The 24,897-nt window shown below is 33.9% G+C and overlaps 1 protein-coding gene across 8 annotated transcripts in view; it reads left to right on the top strand.

Moving 5' to 3' along the window:
• Positions 1 to 3,298: 3,298 nt before the first annotated feature.
• Positions 3,299 to 24,897, top strand: part of LOC126978515 (peptidoglycan recognition protein 4-like) — a 33,185-nt gene continuing 11,586 nt past the window's right edge. For 2 of the 8 annotated variants that reach the window (XM_050827361.1, XM_050827360.1), the window contains exons 1-4: positions 9,724 to 9,873; positions 14,872 to 15,069; positions 22,057 to 22,238; positions 22,763 to 22,886. In XM_050827361.1, the coding sequence (XP_050683318.1) occupies positions 9,810 to 9,873; positions 14,872 to 15,069; positions 22,057 to 22,238; positions 22,763 to 22,886 (568 nt within the window). In that variant the 5' untranslated portion in view covers positions 9,724 to 9,809. Of the gene's footprint in view, positions 3,474 to 3,569; positions 3,671 to 4,407; positions 4,594 to 9,723; positions 9,874 to 14,871; positions 15,070 to 22,056; positions 22,239 to 22,762; positions 22,887 to 24,897 lie in introns of those variants that run through there. The other 6 variants (XM_050827366.1, XM_050827367.1, XM_050827364.1 and 3 more) reach the window with 6 other exon arrangements.

The following is a 24,897-nucleotide window of genomic DNA, read 5'->3' as shown; positions in this document are numbered from 1 at the left end:
AGCTTAGTAGTCAGGGTCACTAACCATTCAGCTATGTGGTCGTATTTTGTTTGTCATAGTTTTGTAAAATGTTGTCTGTATAGATAATATTGTTAAAATAACAAATAATAAGTAGGTAAGTACCTAGATAGCAAAGTAGTTTAATTATTTTGATGAAAGTTACAACTTTTATTGTGGGACGCAGCTCTTTCCGTAATATAGTGTTTAACTGGATGGTACAGACTACAGTGCAGAGCATAAGATGTGAAGTAATTCACAGCAGACGCACCATCAGCGTTTTTATTAATTCATTGCACAACGTTTTGCGGGGCTTTTTGCTGGGAATTTCAACTTTTCTTCTCAAAACTACAAAGAGGTAAGCAGGTATATGGTATCCCACTATCCACTCGGTCCATTTGAGAGTTGCTCGAACCGTCGTGGATCCAATACTTTGTGAACGTATCAATTGCTTGGCGCTGATTAAGTGTTGCTAAGTTGTTGTCTTATTTATCACGGTGAGTGTTTCGAGACCTTGACCTTCATGACATGCCGCCCAATTTCACATTCGCATCACACGCCAAAAACTTAACTAACTATCACGCTAAAAGAAGGTTTTGAGTTAGAAAAAGGAAACTTGTTTCTAGGTCTATTATTAAAGTACCTACCTAATTATTCAAGTGAGGTTTAGAACGTCTTATTTTACAATGTGATTTTAAAAACTATAACAATTACTAATTTAGATTTAGAATTAAAAACAGATTAATTCATCTAAAAGAATTATTAGTATGATAAATTGTGTTCTTGTTTACTTAATACTTAGCAGCGTGCTGCAACGTGCATATATAGTCTAAGAGCCCGTGCTAACCAGACCTACCATAAAATATTAAATTATAGCTATATTAAGCTATAGCTGCAATATTCTATATGTTAAGTTTCGGTCATCACGTTATATGTTCGGGATAAACTCCGAAACAACTGAACCGATTGTCCCACCTGTGTCATAAATAGATCCAGAACTATCTTTACTCAAATTGTATTTGTGTAAAATCATTTATATGAGATAAATTGTTGACGCACATTTGGACAGTTCTGGTTTGACATTATGTCATTACAAAAACAGATAAAATATTCTTTAATTTACCTATACCTATTATTTTAATATTGTTTTAAATCTGTATAGAACGACCAGGCTCAGCCAGGCCAGCAAATCGGAAACTGAATTTTGTATGATTGGAAATGTATGTAAAGGTAAGTAATAATAAGATTGCTTTTTTATCTTTCTTTATGGTACAGACAAAGGCACACACAACAATACTGCCAGAGCTTGAAATAGGTTTAGTTCTTTCAATAAATACTTATCACTTATTTAATAAAACAGCCTAAATTGCAAATCAGAAATATAAGGGATGTTTTCCTTATATCAAGACTTTTTTTAATATTTACAATTTTATAGGTAAAGACATATTAGACACCATTAGTGCTGAGTTTTAATTTATGATCCAAATTTAAAGATAACTTTTATGATCCAAATTTAAATAAGTATCTTTCTGAATGATACATCATTCAGAAATATACTTATTTCTGAAGTACGAAGTAAGAAGAGTACTCCTGTTATTTATTATTAGGGGTCTATTCCAAACAATTTCGGTTTAGTATAAAATATAACAAGATTTAACGGAAAAAAAATTGTTCCAGAATGTCTTTTTTTCTAAAAAATTTCTTGCTATGCCATCGGTCTTAATTGTCATAAAAAAAACATGGGGCTCTCGTGCATCCAATTGGCAATACTTAGTAAATACTACACGCAAAAGCACAACAATAAAGATAATGTGTAAATAAATTACACGTTATTGAAAATATTTGTACCTAAATTAAGAAACTAATGTAAAATATATTATCCAAAACGGACTCTAGCTATTACTGAGAGCTATGCATACATTAAGCATAGATAAGTATGTAGTAAGTATAGATTTTATTGAATGAACTAAGAAATTAAGAAGTGCCAACAGGGTATACGATCTTAGTTGGTTATTTCTCAGTTCGCTACGGCAATAAAGTACTCGCATAACTATAAAAAAATAAAAAGTACCAAAATATTCCAGTAGGAACAACAACTAATAGCATTTTAAATTGATAGCATTATAGTAAGTACAAAACCTTTACAGAGATGTCGCTGCTGTAATAGAAAAATCCAAAATAAAAAGATGTCCCGTGCACGCCGCACGGCACATGAGGGCTGCCAACCATGCGTTAATTGTCGTAATTATACCATATTTTTATGCCCTATACGATACAAAATAATTAGAGGGTAACGCACGATAATTTAAATGCTTCGTACGATAACTTATTAAATTTTTCGATATTTCGATATTTTTGAGTACTTAATGTGGAGTTAACAATGTGAGCGTAAAGGGGAACGCAGCGTATCAAAATGAACGGTACTTTATTATTTATACCAACAAAATCTATACAAAGTAAGTAAAAAACTCGGAATTTCAAAATGTGCGATATTATTTATTTGCCCAACACATAATCGCGTTTTTAGTGAAATTTTTGCTATAACATTCACGAGTATGAATTATGAAATATTATTGGAGTTTACTCCATAAGAATCAATTTTCATTTATGCCGTCCGGTATGAGAATAATTATTATATAAGCTATGCACATAATTAAATGTTTAATTTAATATGGAGAGTATACATAGCGCATTTCACGCTGAATAGACAATTTTTAACCTAACCTATTATTATTATTTTTTTAATCCATAATTTTTTAAAGTTATGATTTATTTTCTATTAACTATTTTTGTAGTTTGAGTTATGATAATTTATGATTCGATAATATAATTATAATGATGTAATCATGTAAGATCATACTTAAAGTAAAATATATGATTATACTATTTCGCCGAATAGTCGTAAAAAATGTAAATAAAATAAATATATATGAATATCACACTTTTTTTATTTTATGGTTTCCGCTGAGTAGATAAGGCTTTTGCAGCCTAATATAATATATAATAATATCACAATTTTTGATAAGATAACGTCTTTATAGTATAAACTGAATCATTTCACCTTACTGTCACTTAAGCAAAACTTAAAAATGAATGACAATCACAACCAACTTGTTGGTCGAATTTACTTGCGAACAAAAGATAATATGTTGAAAAAACAAAAAGCCTTTTTTGTATTACTTGCGTGTCACAACCTGGAGTTATTACTTCATCTTAGGTTTAGTCATAGAGATAGTAGTATTTTTTACAATACTCTTTGTTTTTGTTATCTTATATCAAAACCAAAGAGAATTTAAACACTACGTTCCATTCACAGTTTATACCATTAAATACTTATATTATCTGAATCACACCTATTATGACAAAATAACAATAAAGTGCTATATTTTGTTTGTAACCATGCTAGAGCAAAAATATTGTTTGATTTTTAACATAAACAGTAAACACATTTATAACATAATACTGTAATATTTGATGTACTTGATTTTTTTACCATACATATTTTGACAAAAATTGCTGTTCTACTAACTTCACAAAATATAATTTACTTTGATGTACATTCTGTTTTCCAGATTAACTCGCTCCAAGAGGAAAACTAAAGGTGTATTTAAAACTACTTTTGATAATTCTTCGTATTTATTTCTAATGCAGCCTTCACTTCTCGCACCTGTGGGTATGTAACAATAATATAATTTTATTTATTCTTTTCACAATTAATTTAGTGTAAGATTTTTTCATCAACATTATACAAAAACAGAATTTTCCTCAATGATAACCATTAACTTCACTTAAGTATACATACATTATAAGACGAGTGAAGGTGTGTAAATAGTATAAATTTTAGTAGATTAACAGATCAATGCAAGAGATATCATAAAGTTTACCTGATATTATTATTATTAATGTAAGTCTGCTGGTTCAATACAGTTTCTCCCGTTTACCGTCTTTCACTTCACAGCCAGAAGTTAGTATATTATTTAAAATAAAACATGTTGCTTGCATGTTAACAATAGTGTGTGTAGTAGAAGAACACATTTATCAAGGGAAAATTTTTCCTCAACATTGTAGTTTTTATGAATTATCTTTCACATAAAACTAAACTAGAATGAACTTTCTCTTGTGTGATGTTTCAGGGTTGGTTGATTTCATAAAATTAAAAAATCTATAAGATCCAAATTGTTTGAGTTATCTCGAGTGTAAATTTCGCTTATATTTAATTTAAAAAAACCTAAAAAATTTTTTGGCGGAATCTTTAATTTGCTTAACCATACCATTCAACATCAGTGTGGTTACAGTACAATCCTAGTTAAAATATTCTTCTTCACAAATATGTACACAGGTCACTGTTGTTTTTTAAAAAATATAATTGCCTTAAATGCATTCACACTGATTAATTTCATAATGTTCCAGTTTATAATGTCAACATATCTTTTTTGCCAAACCCAGCCCCCAAGCCAAAGCCTATGAGTTTGAAATTATTAGTAAGAAGTCTAAACTACAAATGAATTACTTTATTGAATACTATTGGCAGCAAAACCATTAACTGTCTGATTTTGATGAATGTGAAGATTGTGGTTTAAATGGAAGGGCAAGAAGGTTTGTATGCTAAATACTTATCTGTAGATATTAGAGGGTGAAAAAGATCTGTATCCATATGTATTAACTCTTTGGTGAATCTTTTATATTATAATACTTATTTTAAAAACATAATTACTTTATTAATACCAGATATTATGATTGGGTTGCATCCACTAACTTTAGCAATAACAAATATATTAAAGTACCGTTTAAGCTGAAAATATGCTGCACCATTTGACAATTTTTAGATAACACCATAACTTCAACTGTTAACTATAACCGTCCAATGTTCGCCAGTTAAAGCTATGGGTAATGTTTAATCAACCTGTCAAAAAATTCAAATCAGAAGAAACATCTCATCAGAGCAAAATGGGATGAAACAATCTTCAGATGATGAGATCTGTATTGGCTTCTGGGAGGAGCAACTAAACTCTCAGGAGAAAACAAGTTGCTTGTTTACAAGATACAGTCACTCTTATGTAGATATATTGCAACACTCCCAAAAAGCCATAGTTAAAACTATCCTTAAAGCCCCTTGGTTCATAACAAACAATGAAGATCACCAGTTCTCAAATCTACCTACAATCAGAGAAGAAGAACCAGCTCGAAATACAAATGCAGCTTAAGGACCCACACAAATGTGTTAGCTCAAAGACTTTGACTAAAACCTTAACTAAAACAGCTTACATCTCAAATTACAAGAAACAGAACAAGCTTTGTGTTAGATCTTTATTAATTAATTATTATTAACATAAATAATTATTAAATGTTAGTCCACTTTAACCCTGAGAAGACTTGCATGTGGGTCCTACCAGAATAGCACTCCCTATCTCCTCACAGGATGGAGGATGGGCAGCAGCAGCATCTTATTAACAGAGCATCCATGTCAAATTAAAAGAACTATTTTCAATTTTTTAGTACAAACCGGCAATTTCATTCCTTAACCCCTAATATATACTATAAAATCACCAGCAGAATAAGACTAGAGAGGACAGGAATAGAGTTTATAATAGAACAAACTGTCCAACAGGATTTATATTGGAATGATAGATTTCTTTATTTCCGAATAAGATAATTATATGGATGAATATATTGTGGGAGTTGAATATACTGAGAATAGGTGTGACAATTACAGCTTACAATTAATACACTAAACGAGCTTATTAAAAATACAAAGTAGCAACTCCCTCTTGATGGTGAATCGTCCGGATTACGGAATGTCACTTAAGTAAGGCAGTTGTGGGCCGTCCGAGATCGGAAGGTTGGGCTCGCTCACTTTGGCGCATTAAATCCAACAGTTTTATTGTACTATCCTACTCCCACTTAGGAATATTTGAATGTAAATAGAGCGAGAAGGCCTCCAATACAAAAACCGTTAGGCATCCAATACATTTTTTCATTAGTGTGCGTACACAAAGTTCGCTTCGAGTTCGAGTTACGCCATACCGCGAGTGTTGTTTTAGTGAATTGAAAGTGAATTCAGCGAAATAGAGAGGTAAGTACGCTTATTTTAACTCAAATGCACATATTATATTTCTTTTGAGCGAACGTAAATATCATTAGTAAAATCCAGATTCAATCTGCATACTCATTTTTTCGTTGACAGAACCCGAAACATTTCGCATCTTACGAGGATTTTCACCTCGTTTCTTATTAGAATCAAAGTAAACGGTAATTATCAAATAGGAAATTTAATAGTATTGCCTTAATACACTACTTTACTTCAGTACTTTAGATAAAACGCTGGCTTTCTGAAATCTGGAATATTCCCCATCAACGTTTTCCAGATTTCCAAACCCACCAATAACGCATTCCGATGGTGGCTGGCTAGTATGCATTGCTTTCGCGGCAGCTTTTTTGGGTGCTTGTTTCGAGATTAATATTTTGGTTGTTTGTCTACATTTTTGTGTTTTTAACCGGCGATAAAAAGAAGGCGGTTTTTTTTCTTTTTGTGGAATAGGAGGACAAACGAGTGTACGGTTAAGTGCATTCTCTTGCTACACCAGAGGAATCACAGGAGCGCACACAGCCTTGGGGCACTCCAGCGTTCACGGGCTTCGGGATTGAGCAATAACCGTCGACAGCGACCTGTATGCTGCGCTGAAGCTGGCGGTCCACTTGCTTAAGCTCTCGGGAAGCCCAAATAATGGAAGTTTTGAGAGAAGCGCCTTGTGCCTTCACTATATCCAGGCTAACTGCCTTCCCCCTTTGCTTTCAATAGCCGACGCCCATCTATGTATTAGGTATACCAGAAGATCACCTGCCGACCGACCATGGCGAAAGCCGTATTGTCGGTTGTTGATCAACTGGTGACCTTCTAGGTATACCAAGAGCTGGCGGTTAATTATATTCTCCATGATTTTGGAGAGCAGGGAGGTAATAGCAGTAGTAGTAGCCTGTAGTTTGCCGGATCCGAACTGTCTCCTGTTTTTGGATCGGATGAACAAGGGCTGACTTCCATGAGTAAGGGACTACGCCTTTTGAATAGGAGTGCCGGGATAAACGCGTTAGCACCGGCGTCAACTCAGAGGCACACGTTCTAAGCACGATTGGAGAAATGCCATCCGGCCCGCTCGACTTCCTGACGTCCATCGAAAACAGAGCTCGCCGAACAGTTTTCTGTCTGAACTGTTCTTCAAGCATTGAGCTCTGACACCAGCGGGATGGTCGGTGTTGTTTTTCCGTTGTCGTCAAGAGTCGAGTTGGAGGCGAAAGAGCGCACAGTAGATCGGCTTCTTCTTTGCCGTATGGGCCAGGGTGTCATTCCTCATGTGCAACGGCTGCAGGGACGGCTGGTTGAACTTACCAAGAGCAGCTTTCGACAACGACCAGAACTTGCGTTCCAGTCGGGTAACTAGAAAGCTGCTCGCCGATTTTGACAACGTGCTTCGATTTCGCACGGGCGATTTTCTCAGCGAGCGAGGTTTTTTTTGGGCGAGGTTCTCAATACGACGCGTATATTTTTTTTCAATTGTTTTTTGTTGTACAGAATGTTTCCAAACTGGCATTAGATCGACAAAATGAACTTATACAGGTTGCTTCAAGCCGCTTGCATACATATATTTGCTGTAAAATCACCAATTTTGATAACCTTGTTTTCATGTAATTCCTGAATTTAAACTGAATGTTCTAAGCGTAACTAAAATATAATCTTAATTAGTTTTGGAATAATAGCTGTTCTTTCAATAAAATTGCCTTAATCCATCCAAACAAGGAATTTTATATACCACTACATTCTGTAGACAAAATGAGTCCCACTATGCGACGGGAATGCTTTTAGATAATTAAGAATACATACTCGTATGAACATGAAACCATATTGTGTTGACATTGGACACCTGTACAATTTTGATCTTTGCTTCAAACAGGCTTGGTGAAAAAAAAATGTTCCAAGCATTTTTTTTATTATTGTATAATTTTTAAGTTAGTTCATATTGTAAATAAAACAACTTATCAAAGCCGTCTGTGCTTTTATTTATTTACATTTCCAATGATGATTTGATAGGTACCCTAACCATATATAGGTCCAGGACTGCATACAATCAAAGCACAATTTATCTTAAAACTTTATGGTAAATCGTAGATAATTTAAATCTCGGCGTGTATTTATGTATGAGCCACCATAGAAAAAAGATGGCGAATTTGACGGCCACCGTGACGGGGATGACTAGGTTGGTAATTCTTTGGTACAAGTTAAATACTTTTGATAAGGTTACACGTATTTTTGAATCAAAGGGGAGAGAGGTGTTATCAGGTCACGACAATTCTCCTGAAAGTGACTGATCCTGACGTCGAGCCGTATTTCGTGGCAAGTAACTTGCACGAGTTACCACCCGTCACCTTCGACCATGTCTACGACACCAGGTTACTGAAGGACATCACAAAACTCAAGGCAAACCTGGCAGATGTAGTGTTTAAATTAGAGGCATCTCAGAACACCATCAGGGACCTGCAAGCTGAAGTAGTGACGTTGCGCAACAATATAGTTGTTAGTAGGTCATCAGAGGTCAATAAGATCAAGACGCAACGTGGGGCAAGCATTGCTTCGCCAGCGAGTTTTCGAAACAGCGAATCAGCGTAGCCACTGATACCTATTTCGTGCCGTCTTATGCGAGCACTTTTGTATGTTTGAAAATATCAAAATTGTATTCTTTACTTTAAATTTTAGAATTGTTTTTGGAACGAAGTTCCTTATGGGACGATGCGGAGGGGTACCCTAACCGGGAAAAAACGGCCGGGACGTAACTCTCTTCATGCACGTTGAAGCGTTGAAACGCGACATTATCTTGCTGATTTTTAATAATTATATATAAATAATTGACAAATAACAATTATTGACACTTGACACATTTCTGACAAATTACATTGATTATTTTATTTATTTAGAGCATTGGTAACCAGGCCAAGTCAAACCAAAATACAATAAACGAATATTTAAATCATATTTTTTAGGTTTATAACTGCAAAATTGATGAACATTTTTGATGTTATTGAAGATAAACTTCTTTGGCTATATTATACGTTGCGCGCGCACAACGACATCTAAAAATAAAAGTTTTCAGACATTTTCTGACGTTTGCGATATTAATTAAATATTTTTGGTTACTTCGTCCATTATTAGGACAGGTAAAGGGTTCAACCCAATACAGCCATATTCGTTAATATTCAATAATTTATTTCACGATTTTTATAATATAGTTCTTTATACAAACGTAGTATTGCGCGACGAATAAATAATTTTAAGGATTTGTTTTGTTACGCCAAAAGAAGTATAACTTTCATACATAAGTATACACATAATTTTTTTTATTTTAGACAATTCAGCGGAATTAATTCGAAACTGCCCATTTTTGTTTCAAATCAGATAAATTAATATTTTTAAAATAAGGAACTCCGTTACTATCCGGTGTCCCACGACACCATACGGTATCTTTACGATTAAGTTTATATGTGCTATATATACCCGTGTGTTAATTTAATGTCGCCATTATGGCGGCACGCTATATATGGCATCCGTGACATATTGATGTATTGCACAGATTGTCTCAACGTTTTTGCTTGTACTTACAGGTCTTTGTCCTCTGATGATATAAACAATACTCCAGATAATTACAAATTAATTTAATGCGTATAATATCATTTTCTTAGTTAAACCTTAGTGGAACTCAGCATGGGTTGTTGGTGTCGGCACCGAGATTAATAATTGGAAATTAATTTAAAATAAATAATACAACATGAATTATTGTGAACCATACTATGTTGACTCAAGTATAATACTGAATCTAAGAGGAACCAGAGGTCTGTGTAAGCATTTTTTATGATATTGGGATCAATTTCTTACTACCAAATGTGCTTTAGAAATAAAATAATAATTTTTATTGTATTCATCGTTCACTGTTTTGGTGATAATGCCTTAAACGTAAAAATAGATGTATGCTGTCGCGGGCTTTGTGTAAGAGTATTTAAGATAAAGATTTCTATTGTTCATTACATTATGTATATTTTTAACTCCTACGGTTTTTGCAGCGCACGCATGATAAGCTTGCAGATGGCAATTTTTTTCCTACTAACTACACTTAACGTTATATTTTTGATAATATTTTGAAATTTAGCATATGTGTTAAGTGTGTAAGCTATATTATAGTAAAGTTTAATTAAAATCCATCCATTCATTACTTATTGCGTGAAAGAGTAACAAACATACATCCATACATTCTTACAAACTTTCGCGTTTATAATTTCATATTATATATTAATATTATAAGGATTGCTTAATCAACTAAAATTGAAAACTTTTTATTAATTATTACTAAAATAAATAATAATAAATTCACTGAAAAATAATGATAAATTCACTATGAGAATAAAATTAACACGAGAGTTGAACTGAAAAATTTAAATGATATGATGACGTATAACAGTCACTGCTACCATTGAGACACAAAACTAAATAGAAATGGACGAAAATTGTAAAGAGAGTGAAGATTTATGTAAATTGTGAAAAGAAATATAATTAAATTAAAATGTTATTATACTACTATACTAAACTATACATGAAAGAAGTAAATGGTCATGAACGTTAGTAGTAGTAGTGAGTACTAAAATTAATATATTCGATTGCTATCTTGCAACCCGCGGATCTGTTCATGGAACAGAATAATATAATATATATAAAAATCGATTAAAAACAGGGTTTGATCGTAGAAAAGTGAAAATTTGAAGTTGTATGAATTGAAAAATAGACGTTGGCCGATTCTCAGGCCTACTCGAGATGCACACAAGTTTTCATATAAATCGGTTGCGCCATTTCGGAGGAGTTTTGTAACAATCACCGCAACACGAGAATTTTATATATTAGACTAGCTGACACAGCAATCGTTGTTTAGCCAGTAAATTGTTAAAACATTTGCAATACAAAAATTTCGGGTAAAAAAATTGATGTTGGCGGATTCTCAAACCTCCCCGATATTCGCACAAAATTTCATACAAATCGGTTCACCCGTTTCGGAGGAGATTGTTAACAAACAATGCGACACGAGAATTTTATATATTAGAAGATAAATCGGAGTTAATTAATTACAAGTTACCACTGAAGAACTAAAATTTACTAATATTGTAATATTAGATAGATAATTAAAATATAATCTGAAAAAAAAAAACAAAGTAATTTTTTTCTTGAGCAAATGGCACGTATTAAATTATAACATGGGGTTTGATCAGTGACCTACATGCTAAAGAGCCTGGAAGTAGTTCTGTTTTTTAGCTAGATTCGTTCTGGATAGTGGAACTACAAACATAGAAATGCCATATTTCCGGATTTCTATAAGAAAATAATAAAAGGCTTTTTCTTAGATCATTAACTATACGTCTAGATAATAATAATAATAATATTGACACACTTTTTACACAAATTATCTTGCCCCAAGTTAAGCATATATAGCCTGTGTTATGGGTTACAAGACAATGATATATTTAATACAATATACTTACTTAAACATACATAAATTCATATAAACATACATAAATACATTTAAACATCCATGACTCGGAAACAAACATCCATATTCATCATATAAATGCTTGCACCTACCGGGATTCGAACCCGGGACCTCTAGCTTAGTAGGTAGGATCGCTAACCACTCGGCTATACAGGTCGTCTAGATAGACTGTAACAGCTGTCAAAACATCGAAAAATGTTGATTTTGACAGGTAATCTCTATTTTGAGCAATGCACGCACACTAATACAAAGTGAATTACATATCGCGAGCGTAAGACGTAGCTTGTCACGCACACTAGAGTAAATAAACTGGCCTGTTTTCATCGGTTGCAAGGGTCTTCATGGGTCTAGTAACAAGGTGCTCATATCTAGGCGTATTTAAATTATCCAAGGGTTTTTCATGTTTTCGCGATTCGAATGTGCTTAGATATTAGTTATTAATTATGAGATCGAGGAGTGAAGTTTAAACATTACCGCATCTCCCCATAATTGCTGCTGTTATGCCATCAGTACTTGCGTTTTTTGTAGTCAATAGAGAACCTGATATTTTAATCATGCCTCAGTTTCTGGAAATCTAACGAAGCTAACCGTTAGATTCTAGCGTCGGTAAAATTCGCGTTTTTCCGGACTACCAGCCGCCACCTATTACATACCACCTACAAGTCGAATTTATACAAGCACGAATGTGTCGGAACTGGCATTACAACATCCTATGTGAATGTGAAATGATGCATAATGAAGCACTTCGTGCCTGGGAAACAGCTCTGAAGTGGTTTGTAAAACAGAGTGATATTGTGAAAAAGTGATACTTGAAAAAAAAATTACTTATACTATGTTGCCGTGTCAAAATTTTTTATTTAAACATTCCTACCGAGATATGTCGTATGAGAACAAGGGGCGGTTCGTTGCCGCGACGGAATTTATTAGTTAAACTATACTATCACCCAAAATAATATAGGTAAGTTTATTTTACCGAAAAATATAGTGTCACGGCCTACTCATAAGAGTATCGCATGTTCTCGCTCTATCGTATAATGTTGTTTGTCCTTACTCCTTATCGGCAGTAGGAACTCCGCAGGCGGCAAGTCGGCAAGTGCTCGCGTAGCGCCAGACGCCTCGATCTGTATAGTTCGTTATGAGATATCTCTACTATCTAGTATCTACCGATACTTAAATATTTGGAGCTCCTCCGCTTTATAGTATAAAGGTTCGCTCGTTTGGGCTTCCCTAGACGGCACTGTTCTTATTTATTTAGCTGACTCGGCAAACTTTGTTCTGCAATATAAATTATTTAAGAGTTAAACCGTTTCTTGGACATTGCAACATTACTTTATTTTTCTAAAATAAAAGTTTTTTTCTAAAACAAACGTAGCCTAAGTTATTCTTTATTACATCAGCTACGTGCCAATAAAAGTTCTTTCAAAATAGGTCCACCCAATTCAGAGATTAGCCGGAATAGACAGACACACAAAAATTATAAAAAATTTTGTTATGGTGTATGTACAGGTATATATATATTCATATACATGTAGTAAAAAACGGTTATTTCAATATTACAAACAGACATTCCAATTTTATTTATATGTGTATATGTATGTATGTGTAGATTTAAGAACATTACTGCTATTTTATTTCGAGTACTGCGAGTATAAAACAATCAATTCGAAATAATTGTGAATCACTAGCAAGTTCACAAAACAATACGCTTTGTGTAATAGAATACTATTTGTGTGTGTTTGATAAAACATATAATATTACGAATGATAACCCTCCACTGTAATTGTCAACTGCGAGCTATTAATACCTTAGTGTGTCAAAGGTTAATAACGAAGACCGCTGGGCTATCTGAGTTTCGTGCTATAAATATTAATTTAATTATCATCAAGTTACAAGTTGAGGGAATTAATGTCTGACATACAGCTCTATAGAATAACTGGTGAGAGGCTAGCAATACTCGAGGACGCGATATTGGGCGATCATATGTGAGCACTAACCATTAGGTTGCTCGTTTGTCCTCCATTAAAATAGCTTTGAACAAAGATTTCTATGTCTGGGCGTGCAGGTAGCATAGATATACATAAACAGAAAGCCAAGATTAGGTCTAGGGTTGGGTTTACATAACGAAAGACGTCGAAAGAAAGCTATCCGAAGAATGCGAGGCATAGGCAATCGAAATAAGAAGGGATCACGGACGAGTAAAAAAATAAGGATTCCGTGTCACCTTACATATCAGTGAAGCACCAAAACAAGCCGGTAAACGTGTAAATACATAGCCCCACGCATACACTTATTTTATTTTATTTTATTTGGGACACAAATACACTACACTAATACAAGCCGATCGGCCACCATTATGAGATTTGCCATCGTCTGTGACAGATCAGTTTGCGTCGCAGTAAAATATTTTAAAAATGCCGTTCGTCGTGCGTTGTGAAAAAGTGTAAAAACAATAATAAGTATAAAAGTATTTGTGGATATATGATTATTTAACGGAGAAAAAATTGTGAAACCCGTATACCCCGCAGCGCACACATACTAGCATAAAGGTGCTTCACTTGCTAATATCACGGCGCGGGATCCTTCTTTTTTTACTAGTCCGTGGAAGGGATATCTTTCGTTCTTTGGATGTGGACATGGCGTTATACAACTATCAACTAGTACAAAGTTTGACATTAAAATTATTATCAAGACGAATATACCTATCATATAGAAATTTTATACAATATCCTATGTAATAAATAATGGTGAAATAGTAACGTTTCAATAATATAATTCTATTCTATTATTATAATATTATTTTTAGTGCAATAGACGATTTTCATTCAAGTTCGTTCTTAAAAGGCAGGCAAAAGGCTTTTTATTTCACATAATTGATTCCTTTAGAATTTTTTTTGATGTCATTTCTAATATACTAGATACTACTACCGCTTCGGAAACAAATGGCGCTCTGAGAGAGAAGAAGCGGCGCTAGAATATCTCCCAGCATCCATTTTTTGCGCTCTTTTCAATAAAAATATACAATATTGTACAGTCATTTCTATTGCTATAAAATAATCATAATCTAGTCCCAGGCTGTCCGATCACTTAGATATTCAGCTGCGGAGTAATTGGATCTACGACAGAGCCATTTTTTTTACAAAACATTAAAATTTATTTATAGATAATGCCTGAACAGTGGCTGGGACTTTATTATAAAAATGTATAACATTTAGGGTTCATTAGGGCTCTTAAAAGGCAAAGATCCTTTCAAAGCCATATGCTAAATCCATAATTATTAAATGTTGTGTGGTTTTTGCAGGTCAATTTCGAACCGCACCTCGGCACGATGATGTACTTTCCACTGAGACATATGAGCAGACCCCACTCCTCGGGCTTACAAACCTTGGTTCAAGTCCACAGACTTCTGCTACCATTCTAGCTGTCGGAACGTTGATAACTATACTCCTATTGGGTTTAGTGATTGGTGTATATTTGTTGGTTGTACAAAGTGATTCAGGTTGGTTTATTCAATATACTTATATTTCCACTTTTTTTAAAATGAAAAACGAGTACACGAGGGAACGGGTCACCTGGTGTTATGTGATCACCGTCCCCCACATTCTCTTGCAATACCAGAAGAGTCACAGAAAAGTTGCCGGCCTTATAAAGATTAGCATTTCTTAATGAAGCCCCATCTTTTGCCACTATTTACAATTGGTTTAACGAGTTTAAGCGTGGTCGTAGCAATCTCAATGATGATCCGCGTGAGGGACGTCCTTTAACAGCGACTACTGAAGATAACATCAGTGCTGTGCGACGCATGATAGAGGAAGATAAGAGAGTGACCTATCAGCAGATACGGGCAAGCCTAGGCATTGGTAAGAGGCAAGGTCAAAAAATATTACACGAACATTTAGGCGGCAGGAAGCTTTGTACCAGATGGATTCCCCATACTTTAACCGATGACCAGAAAAACCTTCGCATGGACTGGTGTCGCCAAATGTTAAATAAGTTCAAGGGCGGTGACTTAAATGCTGTATTTGACTTCGTCACAGGCGATGAAAGCTGGATATATTGCTACGAACCCGAAACCAAAAGACAATCAGCTTTGTGGGTGTTTCCTTTCGAGGATCGGCCAACTAAGGAAAAGAAAGGAAAGTCATTTCGCGACAGTTGTGCTAGAAGATGAAAGGAAAGTTACTGCAGACTAGTATGTCAATCGCTGTTTGCCTATTGTCTTGGGAAAAAATTCGACAGCAGCGCCCTCGAAGCAGGATCCTCCTTCACCACTACAATCCTTCAGCGGACTGCGCAAAACGGACTGTTGAATATTTGACTATAGCAGGTGTCGAGGTGATGAGATGAGTCATCCGCCATACAGTCCTGACCTGGCGCCCGACTTATTTATTGCCAAGAACTAAAGATAAAATTCGATGTATTCGCTTTACGAGCCCTGAAGATTCGGTGAAAGCGTACGATAATACCATAAAAGAGACCCCTAAGGAATAATGGGCCCACTGCTTTTCTCAGTAGAGAGGAACGGAGATTACTTCGAAAAATAATAAAAGTATCGGCAACTTTCTACATTAAGCCGATTTTCATTTTCTAAACATTTTCAGTGTTACCTAGGTAATATAAATAACCTAGGTAATATAAATCAGTCTGCAGCGTAACGCGGTAGCGTTTGGTCAGTTGTAAGTGTGTAATCGGTTGTTTACGTTTATTTAAAACTACCCACTATGGTTGTTAAGAAGTGCTTAAAATGCAAAAAAAATATCACCAAAAAAGTGCCAGGCCTGGAATGCAGTAGATGTGACAAGATTGTACATGCTGATCCCGAGTGTTCCAAGCTTTCCAACAAGCAACTGAAAACCCTTCGTCATTCCCCTGGAATTGAATGGTGCTGTGAAGATTGTTTAAAAGAAATTTCTCGCCGGTCGTCTTTCATTATTCCAGATAACAGCGGTGATGACGATGAATCTGATTCGGAATCCATCGCGAATGTTCAAACTATTAATACCAAAAAATTAATAGAGGACATTGGTCGCGAGGTGAAAAAAGCATTTCGAGAAGAACTTGTTAATCTTGAGTCGTCACTGGAGTACCTAAGTGAACAAATGAGCACAATGCAGCAATCTATGAAAAAGCAAGATACCCTTATCAAAGACCTACAAAACAAAAACCTTGACCTTCAAAATTCCAATAAAAATATGCAATTAAGAATATCGGTACTGGAGCAAGAGATTATGGATTTTGAACAAAAATCTCTTACATCATCTTTGGAAATAGCTGGGCTCCCCGAAATTCCTCCGAGCAGCATAGGCAAAGTGGTGGAAACTGTGGCTTCCAAATTGAACGTTGACCCAGCTGATGTCCAGTCTTCACAACGTCTACCGGGTTCAAAAACTAGACCAGGAGTTATCCTACTGGAATTAAAGTCGAATGTATGCCGAAAAAAATGGATTGATGCTGGAAGGGAGAAATTACTCACTGTTGGACACATAGTACAGGGCGTCCCGAAAGAAAGCGTTGAAAATCGTGTCTATGTACGGGATGCGCTAACTAAGCACCTTAAGTCACTATTATTCAAAGCGAAAACCCAACTTAAATAATCCTTTCAGTATATATGGTGGAAAGATGGTAAAGTGTGTGTTAGAAAGTGTAGTGATAGTAAAATATATTATATTCGTTCAGTGCAAGACATAAACCTCCTTGAAAAGCAGTGTTCGACCTCATCTAATTTTGAAAAGAAACTGAAAGGATCTACCCCTCAATAAGCTATTAGGTACAGTTTTTGTTTCTTTTTTCCTTACATTTGATAAAAAAGCTCATTAAATTCTCGCCTGTATAAGTTTGAATTTATATCAATATATAATATGGATACACATATAAAAGAAATACAAGATTGTAACACACTTAATAATTTTTTACAACATATACCGCCTAAAAATACTTTAAAACTATCATGTCTACATTTTAATATCAGGTCTTTAATTAAAAATTTCAGTAAATTAGAACAAACTATTCATAAATGTACTTTTCCAATTGATTTAATAGTGTTGACCGAATGTGTTATCTCGAATAAAATTTGCCATTTGTTTAACCTTCCTGGCTTTAACATGTACTCACAACTACGGAAAAATAAAAAGGGAGGCGGCATTATGATATACATCCGAAATCACATAAAATTTACAAAATTCAATCATAAAACAAGCACTTTTGAAAGTCTAACAGGGTCGTTTAAAATAAATGATTGCCAAGATGTAGTTGTTTGTGCAGTTTATCGCCCACCATCAACAAACAAGAATAATTTTGTAAAAGAACTAGGTAACTATCTTTCTATATTTGAGTCAAAACTAAACTTACTAATGATTGGTGACATAAACATTGACCTAAAATCTTCAACGACATATAAAGATTCATATCTAGCAACACTCAGCGAGCATGGATTAATGTGTGGTATATCCGATTATACGAGAATTGAAATGAAACAAAACTATGTAACCAAATCTTGTATCGACCACATTTTTGCACGCTTCCCCACATTAAATCCGTACTCGGCGGCGTTAGATATTGTACCGGCGGACCATCGAGGCCTTGTCTTCGCTTGCATTGGCGATGCACAGCCCGAGCGTACACGGGGTGATATCAAACAAAAAATTAACTATGACATTCTTTTTCGGGAACTAAAAAACGTTAAATGGTCTGTGACAAACGAAATGAAATCCCCCTATGATATTTATAATTTTATTTGTCGATCCTTTCATAATGCTAACAATGCGGCTACAAGTACTGTGAAAAAAAGGATAGGTTTAGATAATGGTAAAAATAAATGTAAGCTGCCTTGGATCGATAATAATATCAATGAACTTTGTAAAAAGCGTGAGAAACTCTTTCGCAAATGGAAAAATAATGATTACGATCCTAAATTAAGATTAGAATATAATAAAGTTCGTAACAAGATACACAAGGTTTTAGAAGCTAAAAAAATTTCATATTACCTAAAAGAAATTAGTAATAACTTTAGAAATACAAAAAAAATGTACCAAATAATAAACCAAATGTTAGGTCGTGTGTCATCATCTATTGATTTAGCAATTCTTAAGGCATTTAATGCGCTTGGGTTGCATACTGAAATCATTGCAGATAACTTTGCGAAAAGCTTTGATAATGCAGTGAATGATATTAGTCCAACATGCAACATAAAACTTTATAAACAAAATAATTGCCGCCAACCAAATGATTCCAGTATCTTTTTAAAAAAAGCTTCAAGCGTCTATAAAATTATACAAAACTTAAATTCACGTAAGGCCTGGATGGTATCAAGGTATCAGATATTAAATTAATTGGAAGAGATGTCTCCACGGCTATTGCAAACTTAATAAATTGCAGTGTAAGCAAAAGTCATTACCCAAATGAATTAAAAGAAGGCTGTGTGAGGCCTATATTTATAAAAGGTAAACATAGTGATTATGATAACTATCGACCCATAACAATACTATCATCGATTGATAAAATAGTTGAAAAGTTTATATGCGAACAAATACATGGTTTTTACAGGAAACATGAAGTACTACAACAAAATCAATTTGGATTCCAGGCTGGTAAGAGTACTTCAATCCTTTTATCAAAATTTACTGACGAAGTGAATAGTCACTTAGATCTTAAAAAACACGTTTTAGTATTATTTATAGACTTCTCTCGCGCCTTTGATACTTTGTTGCATAATCAACTTATTCAGGAGTTAGACTTTTGTGGAGTCCGTGGTCCATTACTGGAATGGTGCAGTGACTATCTAAAAAATCGGACATACAAAGTGAAAATCGACAACACGTTGAGTAAGCCAGTCATGGTGAGAAAGGGCACCGCTCAAGGTTCAGTATTAGGGCCGCTTCACTTTCTTTCATACGTCAATAACATCAAAGATTGTATAAAAAACTGCACTTGTTTCCAGTTTGCGGACGACACTTGTCTCGTAATCGCGGACAAAGATCCAATAAAGGCTTGTGATTTTATGCAACAGGACCTCAATAACCTTACCCGGTGGTGTCATGATGTAGGCCTTGTTCTTAATCCAAATAAAACTAAACTCTTATTGATAAAATCACCGTTTATTAAGAAATTACCAATCAAAAACATAACAGCTCACGAACATGTCTGCCTACATAAAAACTATCACTCATGTAAATGCACACCCTTGGAAATAGTTAGATCTCACACATATCTTGGGTTAATAATAGATAATAAATTTAAATGGAGTAATCATGTAGACTATGTATGCAACAAACTTAGACAATTCCTTGCAAGTATCTCAATTCTTAAAAATCGCATACCCTATAAAGTCAAAATAATGCTCTATAACGCGTTAGCCGAATCGTACGTTCAGTATGGACTGAGCAGTTACGGTCGTACTTACAATTCGTACCTTGACAAAATTAATAAAATTCAAATTCAAATTATTAAAAAAATAGTATCAAATCAAATTAAACGTAAATTTCAGGGTAACGAAAGCGGGCTATTTAAGCATTGTCAAGTGTTGTCAATATTTAAGCAAATTGAATATGCAATACTAAAAGAAAATTATTTTAATAATAAATTAAAAACAGCCATAGATCACCCCGTGTATACGCGCGCTGTTAGTCTAAACCGGCTGCACATGCCTCGGGCATCCAATGCGGTGAAAGAACAACAGCTTACATAGTACCTAGACTGATTAATAAACTGCCACGTGACTTGACCGACTCGTTGACTGAGACTAATTTAAAACAGAATTTAAAAAAAATACTTTTTAAGACTTGACTGACCACCGATCAACTTATCGTGCTTAACTATTAATTGTATCAAGTACTTTTACTTTTATTTGTATAATTATAATATATAGCTAAGTGATTGTGAACTATTTTTTCTTTTATTAATTTAACTCTGTTGGTGTAGACTTAATTTAGCAATTGTACAAACCTCAGTGGTTTTTATTGCTTTGAAACCGCAATGTAAAATTTACATAAAAAAAAAAAAAAAAAAAACACACCGGAAGCTATCTCAATTAGTTGTTCTATAGAGAGATTAACAATATCTCTTCTATTTTTACATTTTAATCTATTATTAATAATAATTAGGGAACCTCCATGTATTGGCCTACTTCTACAAATCGAAATGACTACTTTATGTTCTCTAAAACTAAACTGGAGCTGATGACTCTTACGCAAATGTTCTGTAATACATAATAAATCTATATTACAGCAGCTCAAAAACAGTTCAATTTCTAATTCCTTACTTGAGATACCTTGTATATTCTGGTTAACAATATTTATGAGCTTTATATTATTATTATACCTAGCAGTAACTTATATTTGGTGAATGTTGCCTATTTTGTATGATATTGCAAGAGTTGTCTTCCTTTGTCAAATAACTTAATTTAAATTAATTGAAGAAAAATCTTCATTGTTATATTTTTGTACAGTAGTACTAATAGATTCCCCAATAGAGGATTGTATGTCGATTATTTTACAATTTTGCCCAATAGAGGCATGTTTACTAAATAACACTACAGAGGAAGTAGTTTGTTGACTAAGACTATAAGCTACTAAAGTAGCCAGCTGTCGCTTAACTCTAAATGGTAGGTATAGGTTACCATTGGTTATTTTCAGATTATAATTAATGAATTTATTTGTGTCAAATAAAATTAAACTTTCATTATTGTGGAATGTCGCATTACAAAGTTGTATTTAATTTAAATATTGTTCTATTTTGCTCCTGTGTCAAATCCGAGGAGTATGGGAATGAACAATCATCTCTTTAGATTTGGTGTTATTGCAAATATTAATAAATTTTTCTATATTTTTAATTAAGTCCTTATTTCTAATATTATGAGTGTTATTACCAAACATTATACCTATGATTGTTTTATCTTTTAGATTTATTTTTGGTATGGAATTTATGAGGTTATTGAAAGTTATATTGGGTTTACATATTTATCACCTCAAAATTCTTTGCAACTGCATTATTTAATAAAGGTCCAAACCCTTGGCCAATTTTGTCTGAAAATAATATAAACCTACTTGATGCACTTGTATCCATACTTTGACTAGTTTTTAATGGGGATACACTTAAGTCTTGATAATTTTCTAATGTTGTTTGTTAGTTGTGCTGGAGCAGTGGCACATATTATTATTATTATTGTTTATAAAGGATTCAAAGCGTTCCATGTTTTCATTGCCTATTGTCAAGAAACGTTTGTGTGGTAAAGGTAACATAATTTTGCCACAGATACCCAAGTATGGAGCGATCGCCCTCAGGCTATTAAATAATAAGTGTAATTGTAGAATATTACTTTGTAAACATATTTATTGATGAAAAAAAACCCCGCTGAGTTTGTTGCGCCCATTCTTCTCAGGTCTGAGGCATTCTTTTTGGAATGGGTGGTAGTTTTTTACTTTATTATACTTGATGTCATATCCTAATTGAATAAAAATATTTGAAAATAAATTTATCGTAAATTTTTCAGAAAACGTTTTACCACCGATTGATCCACTCGATATAGTGCCGGTTACAGAGTGGTATATCAAAGATATATCGCCGAGTACAAATAAATCTGAAGAAGTAACAGAGGCAGTAATTGTCGTCGCGACCGGCACAGAAGAATGTAACACTGTCGTGCAATGCAGTCAGCTCATACAAGAGCTGCAGGTATATACATAATTGTGTTAATTCCGTATCCAGGCTATGCCTGAGACGAAGCGATTTTCTACTAATTCGTCGTCTTTCCGAAATTAGGCCAAGAGAAGTTATGACTGGTCCACTCGTCATGCTTATGAAAATTAAACTGTATTTGCAATACACATTTTTGTGTGTAATTGTCGCGGTTAATTAACGCGACTTTGGCGAAAGGATTTTCCATATAACAATCTCACAGAACATGGAGAGATAGAAGTAGTATTGCATTATGAATACATGAGAACAAGCGTACCCAAATTCAAACATTGAAACATAATATCTCATAATACACATATTAAATTCGGACTCCTAATTAGTTTGTATTACGGTAAATTGATCGACAGTCTAACTGCCTACAGAAAAATAAGCCTTATACGTATCAAGGGGAGTAAAAAGTCTGTACATGCGACGCTGTTCTTAAGTGTGGTTACATTTAGCGATAAAGATATTAGTTCTTACACAATATATACGTAATGTAATTATATCATAACTCACAGGTTAACAACACGAAGTTGTCGTACAACTTCTTGGTGTCGTCGACAGGTGTCGTTTTAGAAGCTTTCGGCTGGCAGAGGTCGCCAGTGTTCTCGGAGCTGTCAGTCCTGGTTATTGCTTGTATAGGTAATGTTTGTTTTTGTTGTTTTCTACTATCTTCAATGAAATACGTTCCGGAGGTAATACGGTACATTAAGACTCGGTTTATAGTTCAACATAAGTTTAGAGAGAAAAACATGTAGATATTTCACACAATAGTCACAGGATACACTTAATATAAACTAATAAAAGTACAAAACAAACCAAAAAAGAACGTATTTAAATAGTAATCGATTTAATATTGGAGAGTTCCTGTGTAGTGTAGGAAATGGGTCACCGACTCGGTTCGATTATCTGTGACACAGCCGTGGCTATGAAACAGCACTGATTTATATAATATAAATAAGATATATATTATGTTAAATTTAATACTTTCTTTTAACTGAATGCATAAAATGTGGATGTTTTTGCGTATACATACGGTTTAAGACCGAAGACACTTAATTTGATGGTGTACTGTTCACGAGAGTCCAGGAGTAGCCTTACCACTTGTGGAGCTTGATTTTGTTGGAGAAGAGGACAAACGACTATACTATGTGAGATAGACAATACTATAAGACTTAACCATTCTCTTTAACAGCCAATTGCGTAGGTGATTTCTGAAGGTTTACATGTAATATCAACTTGGATACACACTGTAATTAAATTATTCAACAGTTTGGTTATGCTATGTCCTTTGGGATATGTTGTTTAATTTTGGCGTCAGGTAAATAAAAACTTTGAATTATAAAGTAAAAGTAGCTTATATAATATTATATTAACTGTAAGTGACTATATTATACAATGAAAAGTTATTATTTGTGAAAACTTGTAAATAGCTTTTGGTTTAATAGATATTAGATTAATTTTTACTATTAATATGTGGTTATACCTGTAGGTTATTCTAAAGTTATAATATAAAATATAATGTGATTATGCAGTAAAGAAATTTTAGACTTGAAATATCGATATCTTAAGTCAAGTAAAACTAATATTTCCATCCAGCCACAACCGGCAAGTTGAACGAACATACCGAGATTTATTATATATCAAGTACTAGGTATCTGACTGTTGCCGTATCGGTAACGCTTGTCAGTTTAAGAGCGCTCAAACGAAATCTTCAGATACACGAATCTCGCATCGTCCATACATTTTTATTAAAATATAAAATTCTCGTGTCACGGTGTTTAAACTCCTCCGAAACGGCTTGACCGATTCTCATGAAATTTTGTGTGCATATTGGGTAGGTCTGAGGATCATACATCTATTCTTTATCCCCCTTAACGTTAAGGGTAGTCCACCCCAAAACTTTTATTTTTTAACAATTTTTTTTTAAATTTTATTTTAATATGATTTAGCATTAAAAATAGATACAACTTCAAACTTTCGCCTTTCTACTATCTACAACTATATTTTGTATCGCGATTTTTATATTATTCTGTTCCATCCTCAAATCCGCTATAGGGTTGCAAGATGACAATCGAATACATTATTTTTGTAGTACGATATATTTGGTAGATCTGAGAATCGGTTACATTTACTTTTTATACCCCAAAAACTTTTTAATTACTTCATATTGCAATACAACGTTTGCTGGGTCAGCTAGTATTAAAATAAAATTGTTTTTATAACACTAATTTAACATGAAATCACTTAAAAACTATATCTGACTAGCTTGTGACCGCTGCGCTACGGTTCATCAAAACAAATCCAAAAGTTATTGTTAATTTTTTGAAATTTTTAGAAGTTCAATCTTTATAATAATTATTTTGTTTTTTCCTGTAATTCATTTTTTTCTCGTAATTAACTAATGACATAGAAGAACTGTTAAGGTCTATGCACAAAAATGTTATCTCATAGAAATATTCATACAGAATAATAAAATAAGGGACGAGACGAGCAGGACGTTCAGCTGATGGATAATTGATACGCCCTACCCATTCAATGCATTGCCGCTCAGGATTGAAAAACCCAAAAATTCTGAGCACTATAATTGCTCTCGTCACCTTTAGACATAAAATGTAAAGTCTCATTTGCCCAGTTATTTCACTAGCTACGG

This window comes from Leptidea sinapis, chromosome Z (genome assembly GCF_905404315.1).
Source record: "Leptidea sinapis chromosome Z, ilLepSina1.1, whole genome shotgun sequence".
NCBI classification, from domain to species: domain Eukaryota; kingdom Metazoa; phylum Arthropoda; class Insecta; order Lepidoptera; family Pieridae; genus Leptidea; species Leptidea sinapis.
Note: the sequence above shows the minus strand (reverse complement) of the source record. Positions and strands in the feature narration are given on the sequence as shown.